Below are 17,750 nucleotides of genomic sequence, written 5' to 3' on the forward strand. Positions count from 1 at the left end.
CTCCAGCTCATTTTTTCATCTTCTTCAGTTAATATCTATAATTTTAATCCTCTTTCAGTACGAACAACGTTGCATTACGGCTGAGATGTGCGAACGGATGGGCACCAAATACGAAAGCAGCAAGGAGATGAAGCTGGTGCATTACAATGGCAAATGCACGACACGCTGCGAGAAGGGCTATTCCGCTATGAACAACACCTGCCAAAAGTGCAATGGCACCTGCCAGAAGCTGTGCCAGGGCGGCATCATTGACAGTCTGGTGCGAGCTAAGGAGTTCCATGGCTGCACTGTGATCGGCAATGACGGACTCACCATAAGCATCAAGCGTGGTGGACGTGAGTCTCTAAAGAACGATAGTGTAGCTCAGTCGCTTATTTAATGCTCCTTTACGCTTTGTTTCTTATAGCGCACATGGTTGATGCACTGGTTTCCGGTTTGGGCATGGTCCATACAATTAATTCATATCTGAAGGTGCATTTGACCTATGGCCTGACCACACTGGACTTTTTTAAGAGCCTGCGCCACATTAAAGGCGACAATTTGCTAGAGAGTCGGTATGCTCTGTACGTGCTGGAAAATCGGGATCTGGAGGCTATTTGGGCCGAAAATCAAACAGTCAGCATTAGCAAAGGCAGCATCTTCTTTCACTTCAATCCCAAACTTTGCATTGAGACCATCGATAAACTGAGACCGATGCTGCCCGGCAAACCGGAGAAGTTTAACAAAAACGAGGTAGCCGAGGATTCGAATGGCAACAAGGGCACATGTATGTCTATCACTAAGATTTACATTTCGCACAGATTTAATAACCAATCCATTTACACACACGCAGGCAATACGATATTGTTGAAAGTGAACATCAATAAAAGGGCCAGCACACTGGTTGTAATCAATATCACCACCACCGTGGAATTTGATGATGACCGTTCCTTCATAGGCTATCAGATCTATCACACATCCGATCCACATGGTAATGTCACCAGGGACAACTATCAACCCTGCTTGGATAGGTGCGTTAAAGATAATTGTAAAATTAATTAGAAACCACTAATACCTCTCACTTCACGCTGCAGCTGGATTGTGAGCGAACCGAGCAAGGAAACCTCGAGCTTTATCGGCAATCTGTTACCCTACACCAAATATGCATTCTATGTCCGCACCATGACCATTTCGTCGGAGAAGCGCAACTATCAGAGCGACATCATACGCTTCCAGACGATGCCCACAAAGCCGACGGATGTGCGCAGGATCAGTGCACGCTCCACAGACAGCTCGAAAATTGTGAGTATGATTCGGGTCTAAAAGTGTGTACGCTAGAGCTGGGCCCGGGTCGTGACACGAACCAGCACCAACCTGAACAAGATATGCCCGAAGAGAAAGAAACAATCAGTCAGCTAGCCTTAAAGCCATTAAAGATATTCATAACATTTTGTCTTGTGCAGTGTTGGAAAAGTGTCCGAAATTTGGCACACTCTAGAGTAGTCCATTGTAAATTATATTGTATTTTCCTTATCACTTTACAGTTGCTGAGCTGGAAACCGCCGCTTAATGTGAATGGCAAGCTGGTTAAGTATCAGGTGCGCGCAGAGATCACACGGCGGGACGCTAAACTGGAACATCATCGTAACTTTTGCCGCGATCGTAAGTTACAGTCGAATTGTGGGAAGAACTGTTTTTAATTCACGTTTGAATGATTGCAGCTTTGCCGAATAGCTCTGACGACGAGGAGACATTCTCGTCACCCGCGGAAAAGACGATTATGGAGACGCCAGGGTCTGACTGCAAGTGCGATGCGGGCGGTCGCAACGTGTTCGATCAGCAAGATGTTGAACAGAAAATCTTTGATGAAATCGAATTCGAGAATGCCCTCCAGAACTTTCTGTATGTATCGAAGAAGCGCGACAAAGTGCAGCAATTGGAGAATGAGGTCGCGCTCAGCGACAACAGCATCGATGGCACCGGCTCTTTTGGCAGTCCGAACGCTCTGCAACGCAGGCGCAGGCGATACATTGAAGTGGACGAGGATGAGCAGAATATTGGCAGCGTTCTGATGCGGCAAATCGGCCCTGCTAAACTGGATGACGCCAGAAAGTTCGAGAGTGAGCGTCCAAAACCAAATGGCACGGCAGACAGTTCTATGGAGGGCTGGTCGAATATGACAGTTATGGATGAGAGCAAATCCTACTACAGGATCTTCTCCGCCGAGGTGGATGCCAACACGACCGAATTTCAGTTCGAGAAATTGCGACATTTCTCCCTCTATTCGCTGTCGGTGCGCGCATGCCGGGAAAGGGAGGGCGTTAATGACACCGCTGATGTGTGCAGCGATGCCGAACCCTGGGAGAAGCGCACCCGAAAGTTGGGTAAGTACTCATTCAGTTAGCCATCTCAAGCATATATCAATCTAATCATCGGGTCATCCTACAGCTAATATGGACAAGGCATTTAATTTAACGGGCGAACTTCTGGGCAACCTTAACACCACACGGGGTAATGTGCGGCTGCGGTGGGAGGAGCCACTGGATCCGAACGGTGCGATCGTCTCCTACATAATCATCTATGAACGCCAGGAACGGGATGCCGTTGAGGAAAAACGATGCATCACAGTCCAGGACTATCTCAATCAGAGCGGCTACGTTGTGACAAATCTAAACGAGGGCAAATACAGCTTCCGCATAAGGGCCAATTCACTGGCCGGCGAGGGTGATCTTACGGACTTTGTCTATGTTACGGTGCCGGTGAGTAGTTCAGCTGTTAGACACAAAGTAGTCCATTGTTGGGATATCAGAGTAAACTACACAACAATCGTGTTTAATAACTTTTCTGCTCATTGTCCGATCGTATGTACCAAGAATCGGGTTTCTTACGATTCATTTCGTATGTATTATATTTACACGATATCTTTGTGTTATTGTGGCAACACCGAAATGGGAAATTCGCTTAAATTGAGTTTTTAGATGTCGTGAATTTCCCTATGAAAATCAAATTATTTTTAACTATTATTAAAAATCTGTCAAATTTTGATCAACCCTTACAGCCGCCCGGATTGTCGCCATTTGAATGGGCCGGATATGCTCTGATTGGATTCATGGGGATTGTAGTGTGCTTTTTGATCTATTACAAGTTCTTCCGTGCGAAGAAGGGACATCCGCGCGATTTGGTCATCAATACGGAAGTGAATCCATTTTATGCAAGCCTGCAATACGTGCCCGACGATTGGGAGGTGCCGAGAGAGCGCATCATTCAGCTGGGTCCACTGGGCCAGGGCTCCTTCGGCATGGTCTACGAAGGCATACTGAAGGCGCAAAACACCGGCGAGGATATACCGTGTGCGATCAAGACAGTGAACGAGAATGCCACCGATCGGGAGCGTACCAATTTCCTGAGCGAAGCGAGCGTGATGAAAGAGTTCGACACGTACCATGTGGTCAGGCTGCTGGGCGTCTGTTCGTGTGGACAGCCGGCCCTGGTCGTCATGGAGCTGATGAAAAAGGGCGATCTAAAGTCCTATTTGCGCGCCCATCGACCCGACGAACGGGAAGATGTGCTCGCTGTCTATCAGCAGCGCATAGGGCTCACCACCGGCACGGGAACAATAGCGGGTGCAGTGCAGCCGCCACCATACAGTCGCATCTTCCAGATGGCCATCGAAATAGCCGACGGCATGGCCTACCTGGCCGCCAAAAAGTTCGTCCATCGCGATCTGGCCGCACGCAATTGCATGGTTGCCGAAGATCTGACCGTGAAGATTGGCGACTTTGGCATGACCCGTGACATCTATGAGACAGACTACTATCGCAAGGGCACCAAGGGTCTGTTGCCAGTGCGCTGGATGCCGCCGGAGAGTTTGCGCGACGGCGTCTACGCGAGCTCCAGTGATGTGTTCAGCTATGGCGTTGTCCTCTGGGAAATGGCTACGCTCGCTTCACAGCCCTACCAGGGCCTGTCCAATGAGCAGGTGCTGCGCTATGTCATCGACGGTGGCATCATGGAAAGGCCCGACAATTGCCCGGAGGTGCTGCACAAGCTGATGCATCGCTGCTGGCATCATAGGCCCTCAGCGCGACCCTCATTCCTGGACATAATTGCTTATCTGGAGGGGCTCGCCCATCCGCACTTCAAGGAGGTGGCCTTCTACTATACCGATGCGGGTGTGCAGTACCGCGAAAAGGAGCGCAAGGAGCGCAATCAAATAGATGCCTTTGCGAGCGCTCATCTAGACGCCGATGTGGATGGCGAGGATGCCACAACGCCGTTGCGTGTGGGCGAATATGAGGGCTATAAGTCAAACATGGAGCACAACGAATCGGTTGAACAGCCAGCCGAGAGTCCCATTGCTCTGGTCGATGATCAGGCGACAACACACTCACCGTTTAGCATGCAGTCAGGCTATATAGTGAGTAGCACGCCGGATGCATCCTGCACACTGCCCACAGCTGGTGGCTCCCATTTGGAAGATGCGGCATATGTGCAACCGGATGCGGATGCGCCGTTAAATCAATACGGCGAACGCGGCTATGAGCTGTACGATCCGAGTCCAAACTTTGTGGAGCTGGTGCCCAGCAACAGCGGACGGCTCAGTGGTGAGCAGCATCTGCTCCCAAAAACGAAGCGCAGCGGCGGCGCCAGTATTATGCCCAACATGAGCAGCTCCATGCCGGACGAGGTAATTGGCGGTGGCGCCAGCGCCAGCGGCAGCGTTGTGACCAGCGGTGTTGTCTCCTCATCGCTGCAGCCCTCAACAGCCTCGGCAGCCAGTTCGAATGCGAGCAGCAGTCGTAATCCGAGCCTCAAACGTGTCGTCGCGGACACCTTGCGCAATCGCGTCGGCTACGGGCTGCTCAGTCGCTTCAATTTGAAGCGCGGCGACAGCAATGACAGCCACAAGAGCAACATCTCGAATGCGGCCAGCAGCAGCAGCAACTCAAATCTAACCAGTCATCCCGCCGGCATGGCCATGGTCTCAATGGGACCCAATTTGGGTACCATCGAAAGCGGTGGCAGCGGTAGCGCCGGCAGCTATGCGGGCACACCGCGTTTCTATACGCCCACAGCGACCACGCCCAGCGCTGGAGGCAACGGCAGCACAATAATCATGAGCGACAATTCCAATTACAAGCTGCTGGATGAGTCCGGGAACAGTGCGGATGCAGTAAATTCGTCGTGGCCCCAAAACAAGCTAACCACCAGCAGTCTGAATCCCAACTATGAGCTCATGCAGGCGCCCGCAGCGGAAACGGCGGCAACACCCTTCAGCATGATCAGCGACAATCCCAACTATGTTCTGATGAGCGAGCCAAAGACTACAACTGGACAGGGTCAGTCATTACCAGTCTTTACCAGCGATAATCCCAACTATGCGGCCATGACGGGCCCAGCGCAGGTGCAGCCCAGCAGCTCAGATCAAGACGAAAATGAGTAAATAATCTTGATAATTTCATTAAATATTTGAAAATATTTTATTTCAAATTTAAATTCGAATTCCAGCGATGAGGACGACGCCGATGAGCACACGGAGCACATTAAAATGGAGCGCATGCCGCTCAGTCGACAGAAGCAGCGGACGCGCATCAAGCCCCAACAGCAGCAGCAACAGCATCAGCAGCCGCGCAGTCGCAGTGTTAGTCAGACGCGCAAAGCAGAGACTTCGGCGCCAACGTCAGCAGCGACAGCAGCAGCAGCAGCAGTAGCAGCAGCAGCAGCTGCGTCGGCCGCTAAAACGTCCAATATACTCAAGGAAAATTGGCTGAGGCAGGCGAGCACGCCGAAGCCACCGCCGCCGAACGGTTTCATAGGACGCGAAGCGTAGAAGAGCGCAAGTGTCGTGAGAATTTTGTAAATACATACATGCATATGTATATGTATATGTATATGTAGCAATTAGTATAAAATATGTAGAAATATTAAACGGGGTGGGGCCGGGATACTCAAAGCCTGCAGCTTATAATTGCTTACAACTCGAATGGTATAAGAGAGCAATGCGCAGCATGAGCAGAGCTGATGCTAACATTAAGTATGCATGTTAGCTAACACTCTGTCCGATTAGTGCTAATGTTACCCCTAACATATGTAAATCATGCTTAACATTAAGGCCGCCAGCAAACTTTTGCCCACAGCCAAGCCTCCTTACAATTTATTATACACTTAAGCTTAATTTATATATGTTTTCGTATTTGTTAAGTATTTCTTTTATAATTTACTAGCGCCGTTTAAACACACACATACAACAAAAACAAAAACAACAACAACAACAACAAAACAAGTCCTAAATGCAAATAACAAAAGTACAAAAGCCAACAACAAACCAACCTAAGTACCGTTTACAACTAGACATAGACACAATACATGTGTATGTGTATGTATACGCATGCATGCATGCATACGCATGTGTATATACCTAACCTAACTTATGTATAATTAAAATAATTATTTTAGCACCTACCTAAAAAGCAAAACACGAAACGATGCAACAATGAAGCAAACTAACTGTACAACTACAAAACGAAACACAACAAAACAACAACAACAACAACAAAACAGCAGCAACAATAAGCAATACAACAAACAATATCTACACTGAGTTAATGTCCTTAAATTAGTTAGTTACTATTACCAACTTAAACAAAACCTTTAACTAGAATTTACATGTACTCAAACAATTTTTTATTTGTTTTTTTTTTTTTATATATTAATGGTAAATTGTGTTGCAATTTTTAATGCGTTTATGTTTAAGTGTTGTTTGTTTTATATACAAAAAAAAAAAAAAACAAGAAAAAAAAATTGAAAAAAAGCTGTCTGTAAATGAAACACAAAAAGAGTCGCGAGAGAAAAAAAGAGAAACATTCACTGATTTTATGCATGGCGCTTGGCAATTGGCAAAAGTTTGTGCTGAGAGAGAATAATTTATATATTACACACACGCATACACATAAACACACACACACACACACACACACACATGGAGACACGTGGAGCTTTAAATTGTGTTTGTTTCTTATCTAAATTAATTTCGGTTGAAGCCAAGCTTCAAATAACGCAATTGAGAGCTTAAATAACTGCTGCATAATTTACATATTTACATGCTAAACACATATTCACTTAAATATGTATGCTATATGCCACGCATTTTATTGTAACATAACTGTAGACACACCTACACACACACACACACACACATAGAGTGTAGATGATATTGCCATAAACTCAAATTAAGTAGCAAAAGAATAAATACAAAACAAATGAAAGAGATGAGACTTCGTTTGGATCATAGACGAATTACCGAGTTCAACCTGCAAATACATGGAAAAGCAATAGACGAATTATAAACCTATATAAATATATATATGTATATATATATATATACACACACACACACACATACCCACATACATATTTATAGTGTGTATTTACATATGAACTACACTGTTCCGACAGTTTCATAAAATTAGAAGAATAATAAAATAATAAAATTAAATCCCTTTCAAGACTTGCTAAATAAAAAAAGGTTACAATTATACAACTGCATGCAACACACAAACATTCACTTCAAAACTGCAAATGCAACAAAAAAAAACTAAATAATAATAATATCAAAAAACAAAAACAAAAGTATTCGATATTGCCTTCTTTATATATATATATATACAATTGTAAAGTAACAGAAAAACTTGATGCAAAAACGAAAACATGAGAAAACGCATGCAACATTTATATCTTTTTTTTTATAGATGCGAAGAAATTTAAAGCAAGAACACCTAAAATATTTAAATGAATTATACAAACTGCTAGAATATAAAATCGATGAATAACTTTTGAAAGCAAACAACTGAACTAATAATTATATTTAATGAAATGAAACAATATGTTATACGCTAAAAACAATAGATATGCTACATGTATGCACACACACATACACACACACACACACACACACACACACACACACACACACACACACACACACACACACACACACACACACACACACACACGTACACACACACGTACACACACACACACACACACACACACACACACACGTACACACACACGTACACACACACACACACACGTACACACACACACACATACACGTACACACACACACACATACACACACTAAAAAGACTGAAAAATATAGTTCCTTTTGTTTTTATGTACATAACAAAGCAAAATTTCTAACGAAAATTGTAAACTTAATGCGAAATGAGAACGTAAAAACAATTAATGGAATTATAAATTAATCAACGTAAATTTAAATCAACAAAAATTTAATTATTTATATGTATACATATATATATATATATATATATATATAAATATATATATATATATATATATATATATATTTATATATGAAACGCAGCCGAAAGCATTATAAACAATTATGTATATTTGATAGTTGAATTAACTCAATTTTTGTATCGAACTGCAAATGCTTAACAATAAGAAACAACAAATTTGTAAGAAAATTCTTTGGGCAGTTCGCCGACGCCTGATGCCAGCTTCTTATATAGATATTATATCTGAACAGTTGGTTCCGCGTTGGCGCACGCAGCTGCTTTTGTGTACATATATATACATAATATACTATAAACAAAAACAAAACCCTATCATATAATAAATTAATACAAAACAAACAAAAAAAAAAGCTTCAATATTTTTATTTCTAACTAAAGCTAATTTTTAAAGTAAAGCTAAGTTATTTGTTTCCTGTTTATATAAGCGAAATAAACAACTAAACATATTACAATGTAACGAAAATATTATGGCGAGACTATAATAAAAACTAAATTAATATATATAATTGAAAGCAATTGCTTTTTCAATCATACTCCAAGTAGGTAATCGTGCTATATATTTGTATATCCGTTATCTGATTGTTGTTGGATTAACTATTACAAATCCGAGGATTGTCTGTTCAGTCTACAGAGAGATATCATTTTCAAGGAATCGCTTGCAGAATCTACAATCCCGCTCTACTAACAAATCCATTTATCGGGTTTAGTATGAAAATATTTGTAGTGTTAGCCCACTTAGCTAACATGGCAAAATAAGTGTTAAATTAGCAGGAAAAAAAATTAATTTACAAAAGAAATATTTTCTTCTTTCAAGCGTCTACCATTACATTAATTGAATCCCATTAAGCAAAAAAAAAAAAAAACAGATTCAAATAACAGCACAGAAAACAATACAATCGCAATTGCAATGCTGGATGTATAAAAGATATGTATGTGTGTGTGTAAATGCAGACAGACTTGCGCTTTGCGCTAGCTGCCGCAGAGACGTGTCCGTGGCTGCCAATATATACACAACCACCCGTTTTCTTTAATAACTTCTTTGTTCGATCTTGATGAAATTTTCCACAATAGATTTTATTATCCTACATAATATTTATATATTCTCAACAAGTCAATTCCAATGAAAATGTTGCTAAAATTGGTGAACAATACAAATATTTTTATATACTGGATGTTTAGCATGTGGTGGTAGCGGGGAGGTGGCGATAGATGTAATATAAAGCATACTTGATATATATATACCGGAACGCTTTGTGCAAAAAATTTCAGATATCACCTTCCCATTGATCTCCACTTCTATTCAAAAATCTTTTTTAAAGTCCATCAAAAAAATATCCAAATGTTTGAATCAGAGGTTTCCTCCATTGATAGTCTAGTGGTAAGAATCTTGAGGTTCTGATAAAGATTAAAAAGAAAACAAGTAAGAGATTCTAGTCGGGAGCGCCCGACTAGGGGATACCCTCTTCTTCCAACATCAAATGCATATAGATTCTATTTTAGAAACTATATGTCAAGTTTGGGGACTCTAGCTCTTATTATTTACCAAAATTGCCCAAAAAAAAAGGATATCGATATCAATTTTTATCGATTGCTTGGAAACGGAGTAAGTTATCGATTATCGGATTATTTTTATTCATTTCAAGTCTCTAGCTCTTATAGGTTCTGAGATCCTTGCGTTCATACATACGGACGGACGGACAGACGGACATGGCTAGATCGATTCGGGTATTGATGGTGATCAAGAATATATATACTTTATGGGGTCGGAGATGCTTCCTTTTGCCTTTTACATTTGGATTTTGCACAAATACTATATACCCTTATACCCATTTTGGATGGGTTCAGGGTATAAAAACAAAGTGTGAAATACCCCTCAAATGAATTTGAACAAAGATCTTTGAAAATAATTTTGATGCCGATTGGATGGTAAACAAAAAAGGTGGTTTACAAATGTTTTTCACGATTTTTCCACACTTGCGGGTGGAATTTCCCGAAACCCCGTCTTAACGTGCGTTGATCACCAATCAGTCAGTCAGTCAGTTAGGACCAACAGTTGTATATATAGATATTCTAGAAGCAGCATGTCCAGTTTGGTGACTCTAGCTCTTATAACTTACGAGATTTTTATCGAATTATGGGTTCTGATACTGTGGAGCTGCTGTGAAATAGAAAAATGTTTAAGTAACCCAATTTCAAACCAGTAAATAGCAAAGTTAATCAGTTTATGTTTTCTTCGTTTTTAATGTTTATTTGGTTTTTTTTTGTTGTTTTTTTTTTTTTGTGTTGGTTTTGTTTTGAAACGAATGAAAAGTACCTAACAAGTTTGTGTGTTCGGTTTTGTTTGTTTATAAAATAAAAGTACATTAATAGAGCTTTCCTTCATCTTGTTGCTTTTTATACACTTTGTATGTAAATTTTAATTTGTTTAACCTCTAGGCGGTAGATATTAATAACTAGTTGCAGTTGGTTGTCTGTTGGACTCTGTTGTGTGGGGCGATGATTTGGCTTTTAACTTTGATGATGAACTTTGAACTGATATTTGGGTGCAAGGAGTTTGCACTCTGATTTCGTTTTTGTTTTTAACTTGTTTAAATTGCGAGTTTCTAGTCTGTTGTGTTGTGTGTTTTGTCGTTTTTGCTTTCTAGTTTACATTTCATAACAATAACAAATTAGTAATTATGCTTATTTTGCTTTAATAACTAAATCAAACGCACTGACAGAGAGGTTTGAAACGGCAACTAAACATATACAAAAAAAAAACAGCAAACAGAATACACAGAAAATACAGCATGGACATATGTTGTTGTTCTTCTTCTTGTTGTTGCTCGCTGCTGACTGGTGGGAATTTTTCTCCACCTTCTTGGGTTTGTGTTGTGGCTAGGTTAACAGTTATATTGCCTATGTTGAGGCGCATGCAGATCGTAATTAAACTCAGAGTTGGTCGCGAGAGAAAGGGTGAGTGTAACAGAATGAGCGAGAGAGAGAGAGAGAATGTTTTTCTTTTGCCGCGTTTGGAATTTTTATAGCTAGTTTTTGTGTTTTCAATTTCAAATTTGTTGTTTGTTGTGATTTATTTTCATTTAATATTAGTTTTTATAACTATTTGGTTTTTCTAATTAAAAATTATCCGTGTGTGTGTGTGTGTGTTTGTGTTCACTAATTTACAGACAGTTCTGGCGCAAAATATTTTTTAATGAGGATTTCTTTTGTTCTCATTTATTCGTTTTTTTTGTTGTTTTTGTTTTGTTTGCTTTTGCTTGGTTTCTGTTTTTATTTTTTGTATTGTTTAAGGCTAAAAATTGAAATATGCTTATAAAATGTGTTTTTTGCATTTTGTGGGGCATTTTTCTTGTTTTTTTGTTTTTGTTTTTGTTTTTTTACTTAAAATACGTGTTTGGATTATAAATTTAAATGTAGGTTTTTATGCTTAAAATTGTACACACAACTTAGTTTCATTAAGTTTTTTACATTGTTTTGTTGTTGTTGTTGCTGATGTTCTCTTGAAACGGTTTTGCTTTACTTGATAATTTGTAATAATATTAATAATAATGATAATAATAATAATAATAATAATAATAGATCATCTCTAACATAATATGCGCTGCTTCTCTTGTATATAATTTAAAATTATAAACACCCCCTCCCAATTCCCAAACCCCCAATTCGCAGAGTGTGTGTGTGTGTGTGTGTGTGTGTGGCTTAGGGCCCGTAGGCATCGGAGCTAAAGTCGAACAGCCGATCGATGCCCTCGTTGGCGTTCAGTGCGTAGGGATAATCATTGTCATCCGGCGGATCGATGGACACAAAGGCTTCGTTATTAAAGTCTGCAAAGAGGTAAATAGAGAGAGAGAGAGAGAGAGAAGAAGAGCGAAGAGAGAGAGAGAGCAGCTAGTTAGTGAATTGCACAATACTGATAGATACCCTATACTTATGAGTATGATTGGATGAGTGAGTGGATTCGATTTGTTGGCGCTTGATTAACGGTTGGTTCTTAGTGGATGCATGTTTGAAATTCACGCCAGAGCTGAATCTCATGGTGCTACAAAATTTCAATTTCAATTTGAACAATTGCCCTCTGCAACGGTCAGTGCACTGCAGACCCACGAGAATTCAGTTCCAAAATGAATTTGCGCTTGCGCGTTGCGAGCAAATGGTTTCCATTTATTTAAAAAAAAAAAAAAAAAAAAAAAAAAAAAAAAATAACGAAAAAACATCGACATAAAGGCGGCGGGTTGATATCTGTACATTCTCTATATACAATAATGTATTATATAACAGTTTTTAGTATACGTGAACAGTTATGATTTCTAGATTGGCAGAAATTAGCAGCAATTGAACTGTTAACTTAACATCTTTTAAGATATCACAAATGTTAGGTAAAATGTAGAATGAAGTTTGCATGTTTTTGGTGTATGTGTGTGTGCGTGCGAGTGTGTGTGTGTGTGTGTTAGTGCGACTAGAGAGAAGGAGAGTTGGTTATTAGTTAATTTGGTTTTTTCTTTTTATTACTAATATATTTCTGTTACACATTTCACTATACATTTGAATGATAAACCAAAATAGAAATAAGTAAAAATTCAATTCTGAACTGATTCTCGTCGGTTGGTTGCTTGCCGAAATATTGGGTGAAAATTTGAGAGAAAATAAAATTGATAAAACACTTCACTGAATTTTCGTATATTCGTCTGTTGCTGTGCGAAGTGCGCGCTAAGCAAGAACTCAGACTGTGATGCGGTTTGCATATAAGAGTTCACGCAAGTCACAGAAAAAGTTCTTGATAAGTGCGCTTCAATAAAACCAAATTCGAACTGTTAAAGCAGGCGCTGTAGAACTTGCTGCTGTTATTTACATAGACGAGATGTAGTGTATGTTGTGATGGACGATTTGATGCTTGTATGAGAGACGTCAGCACACGGAGTATAGAACTGAGTTGAATTTCTAATTTCGATTTCGAAATATACTTACAGTCTGTGCCAATGTCGCCAAACAACGCATCGAGGCCTTGGAGAGCAACATTGCTGCCGTCACTGTCAGCGTCGCAGTCGCCAACGCCTGGCGGCAGGCTGCGATAGTTATTCTTGTTGTTGTTGGTATTGTTGTATTGCTGTTGCTGATCAACATTGGCGCCAGCGCCAGAGATGTCGCTATATGTTGCCGCCAAGCCGACTCCAAGGCCGCTGTCGCTTTCATTGCCGGCTACTGCCGCAAACTGCATGTGCAGCGAGCCTATGGCAGAGGAGTTGTGGCTGCTGTTATTATTGCTGTTATTGCTAACAGCATACGACGCAGTCGCGCCGTCCATTGCACAGTTATACATTGGTACATCGCTGCGTCGCTGCTGCTGCTGATTACTGTAATTAACTGTGCTGCTGCTGCTGTTGTTGCTGTTATGGGGTTGGGAATTGTTGTTGTTGTTGCTGCTGCTGCTGCTGTTATGACTATTAAGCGTAGTTGTGTTGCCCGCGATGTTGGCAGCGGGATTCGCCGCACGTCGCCAGAGCCGCGGCGTCGTAGAGCGAAGTCCGCCCTCCGCCTTCGTGGGCGAGGATTGTGTTAGGCTGTTTAAAATGTGCTGAATATCGATGCCATGCCGCTGGTGATGGTGATAGCTGCGGACCACGGGACTGGTTAGCGTCGGCACCAGCTGATTCAGCTCATTGTCGACGTCGTCATCGTCGTCATCATCATCATCATCACCATCATTGCCCGCCTGCGTCGTCGACTGTTGCAGCTGCTGCTGTGGCGAGGTCAGTTCATATTTGACGCCGCCAATATCACAAATGTTATTATATTCAGGCTGGGATTGCTTGGCCGCCTCCTCAATCGACTTGCTGAGGTTGCGCTGAGCTGATAAGCGATATGGTGGATGGCCTGCGCACAGATTAAACGGTAAATAATTAGTACTCGATTCCTTTTTTCCTATCGATTTCCGTTCACTTACCTAGGCCCTTGGTGCTCATGGCATCAATGTTATTGAATAGGGGATCGATGCGCTGATTGGTCAGGTGATGCAGTCGCGTCGAGGTCGCCGTGCGTATGCCGTTGCCACACAACGCAGGCGCAATTGGCGAACTCTCCGGCGAATTATCTTGGCACAGAAATACATTTATCTCCCCGCTGTTCTCCGCCTTAACGTATATTTCGCGCGGTAGCTTTGTGTTGGGCAGCTGTCAGATAGATAGATAATAACAGAATTATAATTAACAGTTATAAGCTAACAGCAATTGCAGCTGTAACAGAACAACAGAAACTGCTATTAGCATCTGAGGTAGACAGCAATAGACTCTACATGTGTAGACTTGCCACCTGTAGCTGTTAACCGATATTAATCGGAGCACATTCGAAATAGCCTTCGGATTTTTCATCGACTTTTTTCTTCGCTCGTGCGTGCGTTGGGCGCGAGTTCATTAAACAGTTCAAGGCGAGCGGAAACATTAAGCGAAATATTTATAAATAGTGTGTGGCTAACAGATAGTAGAAAAAGAAGACTGCGCGAGATTCAATTGGAAAAATACTTTGTTTTTTTTTTTGGAAGAGAAATCTATATGTATATGAATCAGAAATACATTTTCCCCTTGATATCAAAATGGAAAGGCTGCTCCGTAGGGTGTAGCGCGACCGGTTCGTAGGTTCGTCTGGGGACTTGGGGGGGGGGACTAACGGGGCTGCGGATTTGCTTCCATTTTGCAGTGCGTCGCGCTTGTCGCCGTCTGCGGCACGTCTAAAAATAGGGCGCCATCTTTAATGGCATGCAGACGCAAAGAAGAAGCACAATTGTCTGACGTCGTCGGCCGAAAAACGACGAACGGACGAAGACCAAGCAAAATCAGCTTCTAATATAATCCATACACATATAGAGACACTAGACTACTTTAAAGAACATGATTCACAGATGTGGACATTTTATCGATTTATCGAATCTAGAGATCTAGATTATACGCTCGAGTATCTTCACGGTTTGAGATGTATCTACAGCTAGTTAGCACTGAGATGGTTCAAAGCTTTTGCCCTATCTGAACTTTGGCCCTATGTCGTTTTAATGGGAAATTCTATAGTTCTTCTTCTTTCGCTTGAGACTCACCACAAGTTTGGCCTCTGGCGGCGCCTTGATCACAATCACAATCTGATCTTTGAACAGATCCACGTTGAGCAGATCGTTTTGCGTCACGTAGGCCATGCCGCCAATATTCTCCACCTCCTGCGATATCTCGGCCAGTTCGCCGCGCATCTGATCGATGAGCGTGTTGAGCTCGTTCTCGCGCTGCTCCAGACGCTCGCACTCCGCCTCGATGTGCCGGGAGCGTTCGCTGCTGACCAGTGATTGACCGCCGCGCCATTGTATATTGTTCTTGGACTTCTTCTCTAGGATGCCAATGCCCTCCAGGACGTTCGTAATGTCGTAGATGCGACGCTTCTGCACGGACAGCCGGGTGGACGCATCGTTCAGATCGACAACACCGTCCGGCGACTCCTGCAGCAGATCCACAAACTTTTTGGTCAATATGCCCAGCGAGGTGTCCGCCCGATTGCGATCGCCACCACCGCCGCCCCCAGCTGAAGACGTCGACGAAGATGTTACCAGCGCCGTCTGCTGCTGCGGCGTCGTCTGCTGCTGCGACGCTGTCCGCGCAAACTGTGCATGTGAATGCAAAGTACCGTTGCCGGCCGGTTTGCTCGTCTCCACATCGTCATCTTCGTCGTGCTCGACGTCGTACTGCTGCTGCGACTGCGACTGCTGGTAGCGCTGCTGCTGCTGCTGCTGCTGCTGCGCCGCCGCCTGCTGCTTGCTGTTGTTGTAGGTGACCGTTTGATGCTGTGCGCTCTGCTTGGCCTGTTTCTTCGGGTGGATCTCGTGGGTGGCTGCGTTCGGCCGGCGCTTGACCTGTACCAGACAGAGATGAACAGAGAGAGAGAGAGAGATGGTGCGTGGTGAGTATGTGTAGGTGTGTTGAAATCGGCATCTTTCTGCACGCATGTTGAGTATACTACATATGCATATGTATACGACTGGTGTGTCGATAACATATATCGATATATCGCATAGCTGCATCACATTATGAAAGTTCTTCAGCTATTTATCTATGCTCGTTCCTTATCAATATGTGTTAATCGATAACTTTGCAAATGATCAACAAATACTAATTGAATTAATGCCTTACCCTGTAGTAGTGTGTGATATCATTCGTTTTGCCAGCAGATCCTCCTCCATTCCGCTGCTGCTGCTGCTGCTGATGATGTGTGCTTGTTGCTTCTGCTATAACGGTTGTTGGTGTTGTAGTGTTGCCAGACTTATTCAGACTTATGTATTCGTGATCTTGCAGGTGGGCTGCGACGCCAACGCCAACGCCGACGCCGATGCTGACGCCGCTGTTGCTGTTGCTGTTGTCGTTGCTGCCGTGCTCGTAATCAATGTCCCGCAGATTTTCATTTTTGATCACAATATTATTGTTGTTATTGTTGTTGCCCAGCAGCTCATAGCTGAGTTTGCGTACCACCTGTGTGCCGCCAACTCCATAAAGCTGCTGCTGTTGACGCTGTGTGTTGCTGTTGGGCGCGGCGCTGGTTATCAAAAAATTCGACATTTCGCAGTCGCGCGCGCTCTCCCTGCACTCTTTACAAAAATGCTCTCTCTCCCCCTCGCTCTTTTTGCTCTCACGCAACTTAGTCGCTTTGTCTTTTATTTATACAGCTATTTTGTTGTTGCTACGTTGTTGGCCTGGCAGCGCGGCAGTCGCCCGTATTTTGCTGTAGCATACTTTTAAGCGCGCCAGTTGCTGCTTAAGTCGTTGCCACCTAGTTGCAAATTTGACTGATGTGTGCTTGTTGCTTCAGTTAGTTTGTTGCTGTTGCTGTTGCGGTTGCGGTTGTTGGTGTTGTTGTTTATTGTACTTTTTGTTTGCGCTTATCAACTAAATTAGCACCTAGGGATTCTTCACATCTGCAATGAACGAAAAGAAAAATAAAGAAGAGAGAAGCCAATAATTAGTCAAGTGCTATGTGACTCAATATTTATGCAACTGGCACATTAAACTTTTGCGCCATTTCTGTTGTTGTTCTTAACATTAAATGGTGCCTGCATTTACATGAAATTAACATAACATAGCCTCGACACGCCGCTGCAGCAAAGCGACAGAGAGACAGGGGCATTCCAATGAGCGAGAAGAGCGCAACATTTTGAATTATGTATAAGTCAAAGCTCACAACAGGCGTCGCTTTGTGGCATGCCAAAAATATGTCTAACAGAATACACAAACCGGCAATATTGTGCGTGCGTTTTTGTTGTTGGCGTCGCGCAAGCGCAAATGTCAATAAACTCAGCATAAAAAGTATTAAAACAATCAATTCGCCAAGCCAAAACAGATGCCAAAAGAAGACGCGGCGCAGCGTGTGAAGTGAAGCCAAAGGCACAGCGCGAAAAACGAGAACGCACAACAGGTAAAGCGAGTAACG

General features: G+C 42.6%; 2 protein-coding genes across 7 annotated transcripts in view; one reads left to right on the forward strand and one right to left on the reverse strand.

The window, feature by feature from the left end:
• The window catches only part of InR (Insulin-like receptor), a 47,902-nt gene extending 40,752 nt beyond the window's left edge, over positions 1 to 7,150 (forward strand). For all 3 annotated transcript variants that reach the window (XM_002053503.4, XM_070207718.1, XM_070207719.1), the window contains exons 6-14: positions 59 to 335; positions 407 to 766; positions 833 to 1,010; positions 1,074 to 1,281; positions 1,524 to 1,641; positions 1,701 to 2,363; positions 2,428 to 2,738; positions 3,038 to 5,418; positions 5,488 to 7,150. In XM_002053503.4, the coding sequence (XP_002053539.3) occupies positions 59 to 335; positions 407 to 766; positions 833 to 1,010; positions 1,074 to 1,281; positions 1,524 to 1,641; positions 1,701 to 2,363; positions 2,428 to 2,738; positions 3,038 to 5,418; positions 5,488 to 5,809 (4,818 nt within the window). In that variant the 3' untranslated portion in view covers positions 5,810 to 7,150. The remainder of the gene's footprint in view (positions 1 to 58; positions 336 to 406; positions 767 to 832; positions 1,011 to 1,073; positions 1,282 to 1,523; positions 1,642 to 1,700; positions 2,364 to 2,427; positions 2,739 to 3,037; positions 5,419 to 5,487) is intronic.
• A 3,375-nt stretch (positions 7,151 to 10,525) lies between these two features.
• The window catches only part of E2f1 (E2F transcription factor 1), a 40,189-nt gene continuing 32,964 nt past the window's right edge, over positions 10,526 to 17,750 (reverse strand). For all 4 annotated transcript variants that reach the window (XM_015171988.3, XM_015171989.3, XM_032435522.2 and 1 more), the window contains 5 exons: positions 16,460 to 17,238; positions 15,382 to 16,182; positions 14,242 to 14,467; positions 13,266 to 14,171; positions 10,526 to 12,124 (listed from right to left, as the gene is read on the reverse strand). In XM_015171988.3, the coding sequence (XP_015027474.1) occupies positions 12,000 to 12,124; positions 13,266 to 14,171; positions 14,242 to 14,467; positions 15,382 to 16,182; positions 16,460 to 16,882 (2,481 nt within the window). In that variant the 5' untranslated portion in view covers positions 16,883 to 17,238 and the 3' untranslated portion in view covers positions 10,526 to 11,999. The remainder of the gene's footprint in view (positions 12,125 to 13,265; positions 14,172 to 14,241; positions 14,468 to 15,381; positions 16,183 to 16,459; positions 17,239 to 17,750) is intronic.

The sequence above is a fragment of the Drosophila virilis genome, chromosome 2, assembly GCF_030788295.1.
Source record: "Drosophila virilis strain 15010-1051.87 chromosome 2, Dvir_AGI_RSII-ME, whole genome shotgun sequence".
NCBI classification, from domain to species: domain Eukaryota; kingdom Metazoa; phylum Arthropoda; class Insecta; order Diptera; family Drosophilidae; genus Drosophila; species Drosophila virilis.